Genomic DNA, 20273 nt, shown 5'->3' on the forward strand with positions numbered 1-20273 from the left:
TATAGATTGAGGGATATATGATGGGGAGATATGTGTATATAGGAATATGTGGTGTATATAGATGGGGAGATGTGTGGTGTGTATACACATAGTATATAGATGGGGAGATGGGAGATGTGTATACACATAGTATATAGATGGGGAGATGGGAGATGTGTATACACATAGTATATAGATGGGAAGATGTGAGGTGTGTATACACATAGTATATAGATGGGGAGATGTGTGGTGTGTATACACATAGTATATAGATGAGGTGTATATAGATGGGGAGATGTGTATACACATAGTATATAGATGAGGTGTATATAGATGGGGAGATGTGTATACACATAGTATATAGATGAGGTGTATATAGATGGGGAGATGTGTATACACATAGTATATAGATGGGAAGGTGTGTATACACATAGTATATAGATGAGGTGTATATAGATGAGGAGATGTGTATACACATAGTATATAGATGAGGTGTATATAGATGGGGAGATGTGTATACACATAGTATATAGATGGGAAGGTGTGTATACACATAGTATATAGATGAGGTAGATATAGATGGGGAGATGTGTATACACATAGTATATAGATGGGAAGGTGTGTATACACATAGTATATAGATGAGGTGTATATAGATGGGGAGATGTGTATACACATAGTATATAGATGAGGTGTATATAGATGGGGAGATGTGTATACACATAGTATATAGATGGGAAGGTGTGTATACACATAGTATATAGATGAGGTAGATATAGATGGGGAGATGTGTATACACATAGTATATAGATGAGGTGTATATAGATGGGGAGATGTGTGATGTGTATACACATAGTATATAGATGGGGAGATGTGTGATGTGTATACACATAGTATATAGATGGGGAGATGTGTATACACATAGTATATAGATGGGGAGATGTGTATACACATAGTATATAGATGGGGAGATGTGTGATGTGTATACACATAGTATATAGATGGGGAGATGTGTGATGTGTATACACATAGTATATAGATGGGGAGATGTGTATACACATAGTATATAGATGGGGAGATGTGTGGTGTGTATACACATAGTATATAGATGAGGTGTATATAGATGGGGAGATGTGTATACACATAGTATATAGATGAGGTGTATATAGATGGGGAGATTTGTGTTGTGTATACACATAGTATATAGATGAGGTTGTGTATATAGATGGGGAGATGTGTATACACACAGTATATAGATGAGGTTGTGTATATAGATGGGGACTGGATGTGAGATGTAGTCTCTCCCCGGTGCAGTGTGTAGTCCCCAGTCACTAGTTGCAGCTCAGTAGTAGCAGGCAGTGCTCAGTAGGAGGATGGTGTGAGGCTCCCCTCTCTCTCTCTCTCTCTCTCTCTCTCTCTCTTTCTCTTCTCTGCTCTCCCCCTCTGTCTCTCTCCTCTCCCTCTGTCTCTCTCCTCTCCTCTGTGTCTGTCTCCCCGTCTCTCTCCCGGGTCTCAGTGCCGGATGGTGTGCGGGATTCCCCGGGCAGGGGATGCGATCTGCCCGGATTTAGTGGCTCATCGGTCGCCGCGATGATCCGGATCTTCCCCGACTTCAGTGTGCAGGTGACGGCGGCTCCGGGGGCTGGCGGGGCTCCTCCCGAGCCCGGGGCGGCCAGGAGCGGGGGAACCAACGGGAACCACCCGCACAATGTGCCCGGGGTCAGCTCGTACCAGCAGCGGTGAGTGCGGACTGTGTGCTGTGCATGCCTCCATACTTCTTCTATGGGCACCTCTCCCCCCCCCCCTCCCCCCCCCCCACCACCCCCCCCCCCCCCCATCTGCGATCCCTGGCATCAACGGGGTATACAGAGCTCTGTGCCATTCCTCAAGGCAACCCTCCTACTGGCAGGTCCTCCGAGCTCCGGCGGGGGGATGTCGGGCACTTGGCTATGGTGAGTCACCGATCATAGGGGGTCACACACCTTCAATGGGGACATGTCCCGGGGCACAATGCCCGGCCAGGGGGGTGACACCGGGAGACCATTTATACAACATGGTGGGGGGGATCCATCCATCACCACCGATCATAATCCGATCATCATCCGATCATCACTCCGATCACTCCCAGACACTTCCCTGTACTTTGTATGGGATGGACCCACATCACACCCGGGGCACAAACTTATTATCACCTGCCAACCGGACATCCCACTAAGATTTATACCCTGACACGCTGGAATGCTGGATGCAATTGTAGTTTATATGCACATATATATTTATCTATCTAAACATACAATTGGGTATATAACCATACATCTATATATATATATCTATATAAAACAATTTTTATATACACTTTCAATGTGTTCCTATATGGATACTCTTATACATGCTTTTATATTATGTGCATTATTTCTTGACATTGTGGATTATATATATATATATATATATATATATATATATATATATATATATATATATATATATATATATATATTTGTGTTAGGAGTCCCATCTTCCCATTCTCTGATATTTTTTAAACTAGTTTTCCGTCTTGCCCTGTTCTGTGCCCTCCAGCCAGTCTGGCATGAGTCTTCTTCTCTCTGTAAATATGTCCCTGGGAATCCCTCATCCAGAGAAGTTTGATCTTCACCTGCAATGAAAGATAGATACATAGATAGAGGGCTTCAATATGTTACTTTTCTGACCACCTACAAAGACATAATAGATTTGGTACACACACTGATACATAAATATAAAATAATATATATCAATACTTTAGTACTTTTCTATACATATAAAAAATATATTGCGTTATCATCACATGTATGTATCTATAATATATCATTATTATTTTAATAGTTATACTGTGTATGTTTATACCATATATAATTATTACTTTAATAGTGATAATATATATCATTATTATATCACTATATGTACATATACATATCAATCAATCATCATATATGTATATCCTCATCATTACCATCATTACTTTAGTAGTAAAAAGTGAATATGCATATATGAGTATGCAAACATTTTTCCTTTATCATTATTTTTATTTATTTTTTATTCTCTGCTTTAATATCAAAACATCATTTGATCCAGTTGCCTAGACATTGTTATTATGTATGTGTCTGTACTATTTATCCATCACTATATGTGGCTGTTACTGTCTGTTGTCATTGCCGCTATCTATCTGAAACATTATTGAGAAGTATGGGACGGCTGCAGATCACTTTCCAAATGTTCAGTAGTAACACATGTGACATTATTATATAATCATCCTCACTTATGTCCACATGCAGCATGTGTGTCTCTTTCATATGTGCTTAATGAAAGCTGTGCTGTGATATAAATAAATAAATATATATATATATATCGGCTTTATGGCATGGTCAACTCGGTTATTATTAATGGACTGACCATAAAGTCTGGCATAAGGTAATTTAATGAACTATGATTACGTTGTGATATATATAAAAAAAAAAATATATATATATATATATATATATATATATATATATACATAATTTTACATATATAAATTTTACATATATATATATATATATATATATATATATATATATATATATATATAAATATATATATAAACATATATTTATTTATTTACATATATATGTAGATATATATATATACATATATATATATATATTTACATATATATATATAGATATATATATCGATATTTATATTTTTATATATATATATATAAATACTGTATATATATATATATATGTAAATAAATATATATATATATATATATATATATATATATATATATATATATATATATATATATATATATATATATATATATATATATACATATGTAAAATTTATATATATCTATATTTATGTATATATCTATATTTTTTTATCCATATAGATATATTTATATATATATATATATATATATATATATATATATATATATATATATATATATATTGATATATATATATATATTGTTGCTCTTTCTAGATCACCCTTTTAGTGTGTTGCTCTATAAATGTATGATTCTATATTAAGGTGAACATTTTCATTTATTTGAAGTATTAGATAAATAAGCAAGGCAGTTCCTGAAATATATTGAGATCATGATATCTGGCATTTATTTATTGTTTTTTTTTTTATGTATGTGATGTATGTGGTTTAAAAGTAAAAAAAGGTTATACATATTTCTTGCAGACACTTTAGATTCAAGGAGATAAGTGTGGGGATTTGGTTACATTTCTATGACAGGTGCCTGCACATAGACAATATATACTGTAGTATGTATAGTTATATATGGATACATACTCAGATATATTATTTTATAGCTTTTTGCCGCTGCTTAAATTGTGTTTTTTCTTCTGTAAACCTCGCTTGTACATTTCTATTAGAGGTTTCTATTTGGTTCCTAGTTGTTGGCCTATTATGAGCAATTTCTAAGGCATTGCGAGTATCTCTCCATCCCAATCTTTGGATGTGATTGAAGCTCTAATACTCTGCAAGCCGTGTCCTTCAGAGGTGGATGAGAATTGGAAATCAGCAGGGGTTAATCATATTCCTCTCTCTACCCGCACCTTGTTTATCAGAACATATGGAAATGGCCTGTCACTCCCCAAAGTGCTAGGGATCAGTCATAGGATGGGGACAAGGGAAGGAGGGGGAGCAGAGGTCAGCCAAGAAAGACAATGAGACATTGATTTCAACGCAGAGCTTGCAATCGAACACAATAATACATCTCGTTAAACACAAACTTATACAGAGAAAAAAAAAGAGACACCATGACACAAGACATTGCTTTGCCAAAAATGTTAGGGATAAAACTTATATTATTAAGTCATCTTATGTTTTTGTTATTCCTTTACCTGATTTATGCTAGGCTTGTTCCTTGGGCATTTCCAGAAACTTTTTTTATGGTATTAGTCAAGTTCAAAGAATTGGCATTATCCAGTGTAATGACACAAGTCTACTAAATACTAAACATGAAGTGCTGTGTGTTATTCTTGAATATATTTCTGTTACTATAGCATAGTATAAGTTTGCTATTTTTTATTTTTTTTTGCAAACAAGAGAAAAAATAATATTTATATTAATAGTAACAAATAAAAGTATTCATGCTACGCCTGCACCTCAGTAGATATACTATCTATCTATATATATATTTATACATATATATATATATGTGTATATGTATATGTGGCTTTAGTCTTTTTTTTTTGTTACTGGCGTTTAAACCTAAATTTAATTCCTACAATGTGTTATTTAATTTGGTGCTTTATCTTTTAAAAATGTATGTTACCAAGCATTCCTATAGTACACGATGTCTGCTCCTTCACACATCACTGCAGCATCTTTCAAAGGAAAATAGCAATACTCTTTTTGCTAACGCTGATTACAGAAGCGATCATAATCCTGATTACGTTAACCCTTTCTCCGCCTATAGAGACAGGATCAGTAAGTGTGCAAAGAGGTTGTTGAATATGAAAGGAGGCCAAGCAGGGAGGTTGGATTTACTGCAGAAAATAAAAAGGAACATTTTTTTTCCCCTATAGTCTGAGAATGACATTTAATGTATTTACCGTATATGTTTCTTAGAAAAGTATGATAATGCATTTGAGATATTGACAGTTTATTCATTGCTTATGCCTAGATTGGATTGATAGAGTAAATATTCCGACCCTGTCAATGCAGATCAGTCTACTTAAAATCTGAGCGGTTAGCTTGTGTGCTATCTGTTGCTTGATGTCCACTGGTTTTGTTCTATCTCTGACTTTGTAGGATGCAAGAAAATTGGAGTTCTAGAGCATAGGTATGCGTTGTTATGGGTAGTGTATCACCAGAGCTTCAATACGAGAGAACTGCAGAATTACTAAAATGTTTTGTGCCTATCGGCAAGTGGCATTCTTCGACTGTCTATATAGCCTGTCCTTCTATCATAGTAATGTGTTTACATTGCTTCACCATTATGATGCCTCAGACAGACAGATCTCTGATTGAAAAGGTGCTAGAAGATCTAGACATCCTCATGTGGACTACACCCCACAACGATCCACTTCAACTTTTCTCTGACTTGTCAAATGTTTGCATGAGGTGCTTGAATGTCGAAAAAAATGTTCCTTTCCCTATATAAATAAGGGAATGACCAATAGTTGGTCATAAAGCTTTCCCGGTATGTTCAAGAATCTGTGATCAACTACAAGCACTTCCATTGCTCAAAGATGCCAATTTTCACTCTAGGGTTAATTTATACATTTCCCGATCACAATCCCAAATGACGTTTCAATAAAACAGTTGTTAATATCCTTTTAGTACAACCAGACATTACAAACACATCCCCTTCTTTTCTACAATGTATTTTCTACTAGAAGGCAATATAAGAAGCTCTGGCTTGGCCATAGGGTTAGCGGAGATAGGGTTCTTCCTTTGCCGTAATACTCTTCTGTTAAAAGGTGGAAAGAGCACAAATGTTGTGCTTTGCTTTTAGATCATAGTGTGAAGCCTCGTACACACGACCGAGGAACTCGACGGGCGAAGCACATCGTTTTCCTCGTCGAGTTCCTTGTTAGGCTGTCGAGGAACTCGACAAGCCAATTTTCTCCATTCCCGTCAAGGAAATAGAGAACATGCTCTCTTTTTGGCTCGTCGAGTTTCTCAACAGTTTCCTCAACGAAAATGTACACACGACCGGTTTCCTCGGCAAAAAAATATCTCCCAGTAAGTTTCTTGCTGGTTTTTGCAGAGAAACTCGGTCGTGTGTACGAGGCCTGAGAACACCTTTGGTCACGGGGCATCTCATATATGAATTGTCGTGGTATTACTTAGTCTAGAATGTTGATATCTGAGTGTATACCAAGGTGCAGCCAGGAGGCCATGGTCAAGAAAATAGCCACTGCAGGCCTCATCAAACGATTGGAACTCCCCAACATTTGTTGTGCTTTTTTTGTGGAACCATTTACTTCTATGAGCAAAACAACTGCATTCCATGATGGCAGTGGGAAGGCTATCCTATTAAATAGTACTTTTTGCCAGCAGCAGATGTAAAGATGGAGGAAACCAGAGATAGGTGGGCCCCTAATAGCAGTAGGATCTCCTTCTCTAAATGGATATTAGATGCACCGAGTTGCTTGGCTGCCCAAAATAATAATTTGAATTACATTTTAAATTGTAGATACAAGTTATTGTATTTGTTAGTTCAACTTAAATAAATCAGTGCCTTTTCTTTGAATGTATGTAAGAAGTTTTCATGTAAAAGATAGATAATCTTACATGGACATTAGATGTACTGAGTAGTTTTGGCTACCCAGGATAATAATTTGATATAAAAATAAATAGATAAAGGTTTTTACATTTGTTAGTTCAACTTTATCATAGCTCACTTGAAGATATGTAACAAGTTCTCATGTAAAAGACACAATGGATTTTAGATGCAGTAGGTGGCTTGGCTACCCAGGATACTATTTGAAAGTAAGATAAAAGCTCGGAGCACACGCAGCTGACTTCCTTTGGTCTTTACTTTTTACTTGTAACACCCATACTACAGAATCTACAATGGCTGGAGTAGAGATAGTTCTGTTATAGCCACTTTAACTGCTCTTAGTAAATTAATGCCTAATTTACAGAACAAACATAATTCAGTGCTTAATTGCCCTTAGAAAAAAAAGCATCTATGAAAAAGATGCAATTTTTTAAAGCTATAAATATATCTCCCTTTTTTTTAATGACTTAATTAAAAAAAAAAAATTCTGCCCTTCAAAAAAGTCATGATGATGATAAGATATAAAAGCTATGGCCAACACAGGATTAATATGCAGGATATCCGTAAAAACCCAGGTGAGATAAAATCGTAAACAGAACGATGTGAATATCAGGTTAATGTTTCTATATGGGGGGCTGTTGTATTCAGTACACATAACCAAAATAAATCGATCACTATTCCCCACTCCGCGAGGTATCAAATGATTTCGCTTTCCTATCTTTCCTCAGCTGCTGCATCTTAAAACCTTTGATGCGCAACATAGTTTATATTTGTAGTACATACAACCAACACAAACTTTTACCTCGTTTTCTGGCAACGGGGAAGTAGCTGATACGCAGCACCTGCTTTATATTAAGTACAGCTTACACAGAGTAGACTAGGGGAACCTGCTATTGCATTGAGAGCAAAACATGCTAAGGAAGAGAAGTGGCCACATACAGGAGCTATGATTCAAATCTCCAAAGGTGCGGATGACAGATATAATTGGAGCAGACGCCTGATTGCTTGTACTTCCAAAGACTAGCATAGATTTTCTAAAATCAAAATAGGATTGCTTTATATAGCCATTTTAAATGCAAATGGTATTTAGATGATTTAACCCTGCGACGTGTTAGCTGTTATACTGGGAGAGGGTAAATTTGATTTTTTTTTGGAGCGTTGTCTGTCCTGCTGTTCCTTATTTTAAGCATATTGTTTTCATTCAGCAGAACAGCGTTGTATCATGATTTAAAATGAATTAGCATAAATATTGTCTGTAAATTAGCTGCAATTATTTTACATAACATATGAATATACTTGCTTTGCAGTTCATAAAATATTAATAATAAATACTTATATAAAAAGATATCAAATACTTTTTATTCAGCAATTATTAGTCAGAGAGTTTGAACAAGAGAAAGCGCAATAGCAAGAAAAAAAAAAGAAGAAGAGAAAAATACATTTTTATAAATATTTACTGTATTGATAGCGTGAGAGGGTCATTGGGGTTGATTTACTAAAGGCAAACAGACTGTTCATTTTGCAAGGGAAGTTGGAATTTGCAAGGAAATTATCCCCAGAGCTTAATAAATGAGGTGAAACTCTGCTGACTTCCATCATCCAATCACATTCCAGGAAAAGTGCTGCATTTTTATTTCCCATGATCGGATATTCTTTGCAAAGTGAAACTTCACAGCCTTCTGGAAGCCTAGGGGAAAATTCCTATAAAAAGTGCAACCTCCATCCAAAGGTCACAGCTTATTTGCCTTTACTAAATCAACCCTGGTGTCTACTCAGCTCAGGATACATTAATGTGATCAATAAATTCATAATACTTTCAAAGGAATGTGGCGTACCCTGCGTATTTGACACACAGGGCAGATCATTTTAGAGACCCCCCACCAAAATGGTTTGAGTGATATTCTTTGAATAAACTGCAGAATGAAAGGCGAAGCGTATAAATTGTGGTGTCCTCTAACATTAGTGATCAATGTAGAAGTGACCCCCTTACACTGGTGCTTAGTGGAAAATTGCCTATTACATGGGAGGTTGGTGTAGGTTGGAGATCAGTCCACCACTGCTCACTGGTAAAGGTATCCCTAGTGACAACAAAGAAACCCCTTGGGTCTACGTAGCCATAGTTGAGAAACACTGGTTCTTACATATAAACCAGTTTAGCGATGTAGTCCAGATATTCTCTGTTCTGCAATTCATGTATGTAGCAGGTTACTCTATATAAATTATTTGGCATACTTCTTTAGCCTTCATTAGCAGATGTTGAAGTGTTATTAAACCTTTAAAATATGTTCTATAAGTTGCTAGTCTCGCTTGATTAGACATATGCGCAGTCATTTTCCTCCCAGGTCCCCCCATGCTGCAGAAGGTATTTGCCACTATATTTCCTCTTATGAGGTGGCTACACTGGAGTCCGAGCGTAGCCACATGCACGTTCCCAACTGGGAATACTGACACATGAGAAGTTGCACATACAGGCCCCCCCAGCGTAACCAAATGCGCATTCCTGACTGGGATTAGTGCTACATGAGAAGCCGCACAGACAGGCCTTCCAGCGTAGCCATATGCGCATTCCTGACTGGGAGTAGTGCTACATGAGAATCCGCACAGGCAGGCCCCCCAGCATAGCCACATGCGCATTTCTGACTGGGATTAGTGCTACATGAGAAGCCACACAGACAGGCCTTCCAGTGTAGCCACATGCGCATTCCTGACTGGGATTAGTGCGACAGGAGAAACTGCACAGATAGGTCCCCCAGAGTAGCCACATGCGCATTCCTGACTGGGATTGGTGCTACATGAGAAGCTGCACAGGCATGTCCCCCAGAATAGCCACGTGCGCATTCCTGACTGGGATTAGTGCTACATGAGAAGCCGCACAGACAGGCCCTCCAGTGTAGCCACATGCGCATTTCTGACTGGGGTTAGTGCTATATGAGAAACTGCACAGGCAGGTCCCCCAGCGTAGCCACGTGTGCATTCCTGACTGGGATTAGTGCTACACGACAAGCCGCACAAACAGGCCCCCCAGCATAGCCACATGCACATTCCTGACTGGGATTAGTGCTACATGAGAAGCTGCACAGACATTCCCCCTAGCGTAGCCACATGCGCATTCCTTACTGGGATTAGTGCTACATGAGAGGCCGCACATACAGGCCCACCAGCATAGCCACATGCGCATTCCTGACTGGGATTAGTGCTACATGAGAGGCCGCACATACAGGCCCACCAGCATAGCCACATGTGCATTCCTGACTGGGATTAGTGCTACATGAGAAGCCACACAGACAGGCCCACCAGCATAGCCACATGCGCATTCCTGACTGGGATTAGTGCTACATGAGAGGCCGCACATACAGGCCCACCAGCATAGCCACATGCGCATTCCTGACTGGGATTAGTGCTACATGAGAAGCCACACAGACAGGCCCCCCAGCATAGCCACATGCGCATTCCTGACTGGGATTAGTGCTACACGAGAAGCTGCACAGATAGGCCCCCCAGCATAGCCACATGCACATTCCTGACTGGAAAAGGTGCTACATGAGAAGCCGCTGCTAAGAAACAAGGAGGATGCTTCATCCGCCAGCTCTACATTGACAGTGGGAATCAGATGCAGGAGTGACCAGCAGAAAGCCTATTTATAGAGCAGGCATGTGCTATATGATAAACACACAAAGCATCTTGGGAAGTGTAGTCCTTATGTCAATGGGTGCTTCTGTGATGTTTACTGTACGTGCTCCCTGGCTGAAAACTTGGGGAATGTAAAAAAAAGGATTTGCAAGAGAACTTGAGAAAAATAAACAGCAAAGTGCTGCTTGAAAAGTACATCAAGATGGAAAAAACACATACGATTAGGTCTTTCCCCTTGTGACCAGGGTAGCCTTAGGATGTAAAATAGTATATAGTAAGCAACATACAAATGAAAGCCAACAATGTTTTGGCAGTTACAGCAGAAAGCAATGTTTTTTAACAATAGAATAAAACAGGGATGGACAAATTTGCTTGGAATCTAGGAGCCAGCTTAAAAAGTTGGAACGCGCCCCATCCCGCCGAGCTCGCATGCAGAAGCGAATGCATATGTGAGTAGCGCCCTCATATGAAAGCGGTGTTCAAACCACACATGTGAGGTATCGCCGCGGTTGGTAGAGCGAGAGCAATAATTCTAGCCCTAGACCTGTAACTTAAAACAACCTGTAGGAGATTTTAAAGGGTAAAAGTTTGTCCCCATTCCACAAGCGGACGCAATTTTGAAGCGTGACATGTTGGGTATCAATTTACTCTGTGTAACATTATCTTTCACAATATAAAAAAAAATTGGGCTAACTTTACTGTTGTCTTTATTTTTAAAATTAAAATAAGTGTATTTTTTCCCCAAAAAGTGCGCTTTTAAGACCGCTGCGCAAATACGGTGTGACAGAAAGTATTGCAACGACCGCCTTTTTTATTCTCTAGGGTGTTAGAATAAAAAAAATATATATAATGTTTGGGGGCTCTAAGTAAAGGGAAGGAGGTGGGCGGGCAGTGAAAAAAACAGGCAGGGGAAGCTCCATTAGCATTGCTGGTTGTCTTGTCATACCAACGGCCACCACAAGAGGGCACCAGAGAAGCATAGGACTGCAGAAGGCCGCAAAGCCGCGGCCTTAATTACTGGCTAGCGTGGCCCAACACGTTCGCGCCGGGGGGGGGATGCACGGAGAGACAGGATACCCCAGCTGTGCCGCCCCAGGTCGCTAATTCTAGTCGCAAATGCGACCTGGCGCCCGGGTTTGTCGAACCCTGGAATGAAAGGTGACCTCTGTGAGCATCCTTACCAGTGTTAAAAGGTTTGTCCCAACTCCTGCAAATGCCACTTTTGTTGGAGAGCTTGGTATGCTTGTGCAAGGAAACTATGAAGCCTCGTACACACGACCGAAGAACTCGACGGGCGAAACACATAGTTTTCCTTGTCGAGTTCCTTGTTAGGCTGTCGAGGAACTCAACAAGGCAAGTTTCTCCATTCCCGTTGAGGAAATAGAGAACTTGCTTTTTTTTGGGCTCGTCGAGTTTCTCGACAGTTTCCTCGATGAAAATGTACACACGACCGGTTTCCTCGGCAAAAAAATATCTCCCAGCAAGTTTCTTGCTGGTTTTTGCCGAGAAACTCGGTCGTGTGTATGAGGCTTAAGTCATATAAAAAAATAAGTTTAGTGGATACTATCATTCCAGGTATTCACCACATACAGTTATCAGAGTAAAGTATGTTTGTTATCAGGGTTCTTGAAGCTATGACATTTTTTTTATCTAGACACGTTGGAGATTACCAGGCAATCATACTAGTTGAACATGCCTTGCTGATGGTATTCTGGTGTTTCATAGACCCCAGTTGCTGAAACCCCCGAAATGCCGGGTGTTGTGCGCTCTACCGATTTTGGACATTTGGTTGTGTCTCATAGTGATAAAGGGATGTTGTATGGACCAGCTGAGAAGCACACGAGAGAGCTAAAGCTGGAGAATTCATAATGCGTAGACCAAGGTAGAGTGAGCAGACCTTCTGTTTTTATTATGGTTGCAGATAGCATTGACATTTCACAGATTTACTTCAATTGAAGTTGAACCCTCAAATCTAATAGAGTATGTATGGTCTAAATATGTTATCCATAAAACTTAAAGCTTTATAGTGTGGGCTTTAAAATGTAATGTTGAGGCCTTCGGGCCTAGCGACTGAAGAGGTTGAGATTCTTCACACAATAAATTGTGTAAATATTCCATTCAATGGTCCAATCATGAGCTGATAAAATAAGTATACTTAGATTTGCTCTTCATATGATCGGATAATTGAAGTGAATATCCATTTTAACTTGTGAAGACTATATTATAATGCATGGGTGTAGTTTTCTAAAATTGCCATTACTAGTCATGCAATATGGTATGTTATAAACAGGGCTCAAGTCCTGCGGGAACGCATGGGAACGGGGTTCCTGCACTTTTTTCTCAGCAGGAACGCAGTTCCCTTTGCAGGACTAGAGCAGCCGAGAGCAGCCAAGCCACCCGAGCCAATCCTTCACTAAGCGGCGATGCCCAGCTCGAGTCACTGTCAGGGGTAGGCGAACCTTAGTAATCCTTTATGTTCCCGGCCGCTTCCTGTATATGGATTCATCGGGTAGTGTGCGGGTATTCCGTCACTTCCTTGATGCCGCAATGTCTCCTGGGAGCTTTTTTCATTGTTCCCAGGAGACATTGTGGAGGTCTGCCGCAAATTATCGAGAGATTTATAAAGAACTTGCTTAAAGAAAAACATGCGGTTTAGTAATTATACATATGAGCGTATAATTTTTTTTTTTTTTGGTGGGGGAGTGGATTTTGGGTGGGAGTTCCCACACTTTTTTCCCCAGGACTTGACCCCTGGTTATAAAGTATAAATGTAATATATATATAGCAAAAATAACTGTAAGAAATCGTTTTTTTTTTTATAACCCCCAAATGACTTTTCCATTAATGTCTCCTAAAACGTGATATGGTCTTTAAGTTGTAACACTTTTTTTAACAAATGACTCAAACATCTTGGCAGGAATGTAGCAATTAATTTTGTCTTGTGGAGTATCTGCCTGAGCGATGAAGACCAAGTCTTTATAATCCTATACTCCTTAGCAGTCTTGTGAGTTCCATAAATTCTTTCATACGTCCTTTAACCACTTCTGGACCACCCCACTCAGATATACTGCACCGGGGGCGGCCCTCCTGCGTAAAAACATGTGCCTGTACGTGATTTTGTGCATGGGGTCTGGGGCGCACACACAACCGGTGACCCACTCTCGCTGTGATTGGACACAGCGTAAGCCAATAAGCGGCTCCAGTGGATGCAATGTCTGTCGGGACCGGCTGATCGTTCTCAGGAGAGGCAGAACCGTGGTCTGCCTATGTAAACAAGGCAGACCGCCGTTCTGTCAAAGGGCAAAATGGAGGTCTTGTGTTTTTCTGCTAAGCAGAAACACGGATCTCTGTTTTCCCCTAGTCAAAGCACATCCCCCTCCCCCACAGTTAGAAAGAACCCCCCAGGGACACATTTTACCCTTTGAATATCCCTGATGTTAACCCCTTCACTTTCAGTGTCATTTGTACAGTGAAGCCCCATACACACTATCAGTTTTCCTGCAGGTTTTCTCTTCAGGTTTACCAAAACCATCTAATATGAGGTAAAACCTCAAGAGTTTCAATTTGTATGCAATCAGGCAGGACCTTGCACTACATGGTTTTGGTAAACCTGAAGAGAAAACCTGCAGGAAAACTGATAGTGTGTATGGGGCTTAACAGTGCATTTTTTTTTAGCACTGATCACTATATTGGTGTCACCGGTCCCCAAAAACTGTTACTGCAATGTCGCAGTCCCGCTAAAAATCCTTGATCGCCGACATTACTATGAAAAATTAATAAATAAATAAAAATTCAATAAATATATCCCATAGTTTGTAGACGCTAAAACTTTTGCGCAAACCAATCAATATACACTTATTGGGATTTTTTCACCATAAATATGTAGCAGAATACATATTGGCCTAAACTGATGAAGAAATTTGATTCTTTTTACATTTTTTTATTGGGTATGTTTATTGCGCAAAAATTCGAAAACTGCAGAGGTGATCAAATACACCAAAAGAAAGCTCTATTTGTGGGGGAAAAAAGGACATCACTTTTATTTGGGTACAGTGTTGCAGGGTCGTTGCAATTGGCAGTTAAAGTAACACAATGCTGTATCGCGAAAAATAGCCTGGTCATGAAGGGGGTAAAACCTTCTGGGCTGAAGTGGTTAAGATTTTTTTGATCAGACCATATTGCACTTTGACTGCAGTGTACTGCAGGTGATTAGAATGATTGGTAAAACTTTTTAATTAATGCCTAAGTTTAGAAAAAAAAAATCAGCAAAGGGGGTATGACTAAGTGCCCATTCACACCTAGGCGTATATACGCCTGTAGCGCGACGCCGCAGCAGCCCCTGATACGCTGGAGGGGTGAGTTTACATTGTCGGCTATGGAGATGGTTTACATCTCCACGACGAACGGCGAACGCCGAAACGCCTGAAGCCCAAAACAAGTCCCGGACCTTTTTTTCAGGCGGCTTTCGGCATTCGGCCATAGCTGACAATGTTGTCACCCCTCCTGTGTATGTTACCGCGGTGTATTTTACTGTGTTTTGTCGCGGCAAATCGCGGGACAAAACGCTGCAATTTGCTGCCCCTTTTGCTACTGGCCCCTGCTTTCTTGAAATCTTGCTCCTCCGATGCCCCCCCTCATTCCTGCTGCCATGATCTTCTGGTGCAACGGGTGTTAATAAATTAGAGGGACGTTTCATATGCAATCACACCCCTTGCACACCCTCCAACACTCATAGAAGCTGTACTATAACTTCTATGAATGAGAAACAGTCTATGAATAGAGGAAGTGGACTTTTCATTTATCTGCCATTCATATATTATATTTCACTCATAGAAGTACAACCTCTATGAACAGAGGAGGGGTGCAGAAAGGGTGGGCATAGTTGGCACTTTAGACAAGTACATGTGAAAGGTCCCTTGGCTCTATTAACCCCTGCCGCACCGCTAATAGTGGGGGTGGGGTTGATCAGGGGTGGAAGATTTCTACTAAAGCAGGAGCCGGCAGCACAATTTGTTCCTTGTGCTTAATTGGAATACCTTACTCCAATGACTCTCATTTCAAAATGTCATTATGTTAGAAGTTTGCATATTTTTTTGTCTGTGACTATAATTATTGAAACCATTTTTCTGCAAGAAAAGAACAATGGAAAATACTGTAGGGTTGATTTACTAAAGGCAAATAGACTGTTCACTTTACAAGGGAAGTTGAACTTTGCAAGGGAATGTGTGCCAGAGCTCAATTAATAATGTGAAGCTCCGCTGACTTCCATCTTCCAATCATGTGCAAGCAAAAATGCAATTTTTTTTCATTGCATGTGATTGGATATTCCTTGTAACGTAAAATGTAAACACATTCACTAAGCACAGGGGAAAATTCCCTTTCAAATTACAACGTTGTGTGCTACTGCGCGTGTGTTAATGTTTTTAATATTACGACATAGAAGGTCGGTTCATATTTTTGGAGCCTTTCCTTCAGGAATTTAGTGATGGGTTAAAAACTTTTGCACACAACTGTATAGATAGATACAGGGTGGCTGATAGAAATCATGGGGCCCCATACAGCCTACCTGATGGGGCCTTCATTAGCTCCACCCCTGATCCTGCCCCCTGGTCCCTCCTTCAGCCCCACCCCTGACCCCACCCCAGACTCCGCCTTAAAAAAAAGTGCAGGTTTGTCTACAAGTGATATTTATTTTTCTCGCCCATGCCGCCAATGCCGTAATGTGCTGCAGACAGGTGCCACCCATGACGCTAATGCCATAACGCATGTGCTGCCTGCAGAGACAGTGTCACCCATGCTTCCATTGGCATTATGCCATTGGCAGCATGATTGGCATGCCTGCAGCACAATATGGAATTGGTGGCATGGGTGGCACTGTCAGCAGGTAGCATTAGCGTCATGGGTGGCACTGTGCAGCACAATATGGCATTGGCAGCATGGGTGGCACTAGCTATCTGTTCAGGTTGCCCGGGCCCCCCTGTTGGCTGGGCCCGGTAACAGGGCCAGTTGTACTGGCCTATCAGCGGCCCTGGATAGATAGATAGATAGATACAAATGTGTTTAGTGATGTATAGAGTGAAGTTCAGAAACCCAAAGAAATCAGAATAAATCTTTTTAGTCATCATCCTGAATTATTAAACAGAAAAGTGCAATGTTACTCCATCCTGAATAATTTTAGTTGTGTGATTCTTCAAAAATCATGTTTAAATAGTGAGAAAGCGGCGCAGTTAGTGATGAGATAGGGACGGCCTGCATGCTGTGTGTTCTATATATTATTTATGTTATGATCAATACATTGCTTTTTCATGTGCAGCCGGTGAGATGCAAAGAAATATCAATGCTTTAGGTAATTATACTTTTTATAAACCTAATATTTTGTAATCCTGCAATTAAAATGTTTAATGGATTGCTACTGGCAGTAGATGAACCTTTTATTGAGCTGCAGTGAGTAAATGTATATATTTATATACCAACCATAGCCATGAACTAAGCAACCAATCACAGTTTAGATTTCACTGTTGTAATGGCACACAACTATTGATTTTTTTTAAAATTTAAAATGATCTGGTTCCTCTGTGTATTAGCAGATCACTGCTCCAAGGGTTGTTGTCTTGGTAAATATTTAATGAAATAAATGTATTTGAGCATTATACTGTATATAAGGAGGCAAATTTCCAAAAAATAATATGTTTTTAGAGGTTTGCAAAGAGCAGGGATGATGGGCAACAGTCTATAGCAACCAATGCAATTTATCAGTTGTATAGTCTATAGCAGCGGTCGCCAACCAGTGGTTCGGTCCACAAGAATTTTTGTTTGTGGTCCCCAATTGGTTCTGCTGCAAATCAACATTTGCGGCAGAATGTTGTTTGCAGTGTTGTTCTCAATGCACGCTAATGCCCCGTACACGTGATCAGAATTTCCGATGGAAAAAGTCAAATTTTTTTTTTTTACGATCGTGTGTAGCCCCATCGGAGTTTTTTCATCGGAAATTACGATGAATTCCATCGGAGTTTAGATATAGAACATGTTTTTTCGAAAATTCCGAATTGGCCTGGCAAAAGCCTGATCGTGTGTACGCAGCATAACAGTCAATGCTATCAGCGCACATTGATACCCAATGCCTCCTCTGTAGTGCCAGTGTTCTGTCGAATAGTGCCCTCCATTGAAAAAAGTGCCTGCGCATGTACAGTATGGAAGAGCGCTCCAGTTGATTTCCCGATCAGCTGGCCTGACATCACCATGGCGCATGCACACATCATAGGAGGCTTTTTTTGACGGGAGACAATATTTCACAGGCACAATTGAAAGCTATGCAAACAGCGGAGGGAGACCGTAGTTGTCAGATTGTGCTTTGCTGTTGCAGGGCGGGTTGTGGCTGTGTTGCAGGGTGGGTGTGGCTGTGTTGCAGGGCAGGTTGTGGCTGTGTTGCAGGGCGGGTTGTGGCTGTGTTGAAAGGCAGGTTTTGTCTGTGTTGCAATGCGCCCTTAGACACAGGCAAAACCCGCCATTCAACACACCAAATCCACCCTGCAACACAGCCACAACCCGACCTTGAGCACACTGTAAACCTGCCCCACAACATCGAGGCACAATCTGACAACTACGGTCTCCCTCCGCTGTTTGCATAGCTTTCAATTGTTCCCATCAAGTGATATCTCCCATTGAAAAATGCCTCCTACGATGTGCGCATTCGCTATGGTGACATCACACCAGCTGATCTGGAAATCAGCTAGAGTGCCATTCCACACTGCGCATTTGTGGGCACTTTTCGATGGAGGGCACCGGCTCCTGAGAACTCAGAGGGAAGTGCCCGGAGTAGTGCAGAAAGTAGGAGGTGAAGAAAGAAGGGACTTCCAATGGCAGCGCTGATCATAGAGTGTAGGAGGGTGACATGGCTGGATAAAGAGGTGAGACTCAATGATGAGTCTTTGTAAGGCAGCAATGTGATGCAGAGTGCAGGGGGGCTGAGAGCCGGAGCATTGTGTGTATAAGGCACCAGTGTGATCCAGAGGGAGTGGGGCAGAGAGCCGGAGCACTGTATGTAAAAGGCATGTAAAATTCATGTTACTGGTCCACGGGATTCAAAATTGTGATTTTAGTGGTCCATGAGATCCGAAAGCTTGGTCCACTGGTCTATAGCAGTCTTACCAAAGAAAAATGATTTTGATTGGTCGCTCTGTGCCCTTTGCACATGTGCTTTATCTTTTTAATTAACACACTCAGCATATAGGATGTTACCATAGAGCACAGCTAGTGCTGCATAGGATAGTATGTTGATTTATGAACCTTTTATGTTTCAGAATTTATATTATTTCAGTCTTATTTGACTCTATAGGACAAGATTAAGGAAAACAATTAATTCATATATGACCTGTATGAAGTTTTCCTACATGGTGGTTTATTTTGGCTTGATTTTCTACTTGCCTATATTATTAAATGTAACATTCATTAGAATGCTAATATAATTTTAGAGCAATGATCCCTAATGTGAGCAGAACACTGAACCCTGCAGTCTAGTATGCATGAGCATGGATAGATTAAATAGTGTCTAGCCCTTTAAAGCATAGACTAGTAAAATGCTGCACACGGTATACATTGAATTACTAGCAAATAATTGAATCAGTGAGTTTGCCACCCTGTACAGCACAGAAAGGAGGCAGCGCAGCCAGTGTTTGCTTTCACGAGAGCCCCGAAATTCAATTATTCTTCAGGCAATCTACTTGTACTACCATCTACTTTAGAAGCCAGCTGTCCAACCCTTTTTTGCTGTCAGAGGGGCCTCTTGCTCATTTCTGAACAACCTACGGCAGATTCACATAGGGCACAAAGAGTTAACCCATAAATGGCACTGCCCTGCATCCTGGCAGACGTAGCTCCAACATCAACCATTAACTGACAGCGTAGGGGGAGGGGGTTGTTATGGGTCTGAGTGAGATGAACGTCAGTCCCTGTAATTGGAAGATGTAAAACACTGTGTGATCAGTATTGGTTTATTGACATGTCCAAGGATCTCAGCTTCTATTGTGAGCTCCTATTTATTCATTTTTTCTGTCAGACATACGCACACACATTTATAGAATTATTGGTGCTTCATATACATTACACATAAACTGTGTCTCAGAATGCACGTGCCATGTGTCTGCATCAATGTAACAGACGACTAAAGAAATTCTGGGTATATTCTGCATCTGATGCTAGCTGGGTAATGGTGTTCAGTATATGTAGATGTGTTTAGTGCACATTTAATGCTATACTCCCATGGAAAAGTTCTGCTACACAGGTATACTGTACTAGCTACCATACTCATTGCAACCTATTAAGTAGTGTGGGTTGTATAGACCTAATTTATTTTAGCTGATTTTTACATTATGTATAGTGTCCAGCAGATATGCCA

General features: G+C 40.3%; 1 protein-coding gene across 1 annotated transcript in view; it reads left to right on the plus strand.

Moving 5' to 3' along the window:
- Nucleotides 1-1432: 1432 nt before the first annotated feature.
- NPAS3 (neuronal PAS domain protein 3) overlaps nt 1433-20273 on the plus strand; it is a 589204-nt gene continuing 570363 nt past the window's right edge. Inside the window, exon 1 of the mRNA XM_040333134.1 lies at nt 1433-1718. Within this exon, the coding sequence (XP_040189068.1) occupies nt 1570-1718 (149 nt within the window). The 5' untranslated portion in view covers nt 1433-1569. The remainder of the gene's footprint in view (nt 1719-20273) is intronic.

Source organism: Rana temporaria, chromosome 13, assembly GCF_905171775.1.
Source record: "Rana temporaria chromosome 13, aRanTem1.1, whole genome shotgun sequence".
NCBI classification, from domain to species: domain Eukaryota; kingdom Metazoa; phylum Chordata; class Amphibia; order Anura; family Ranidae; genus Rana; species Rana temporaria.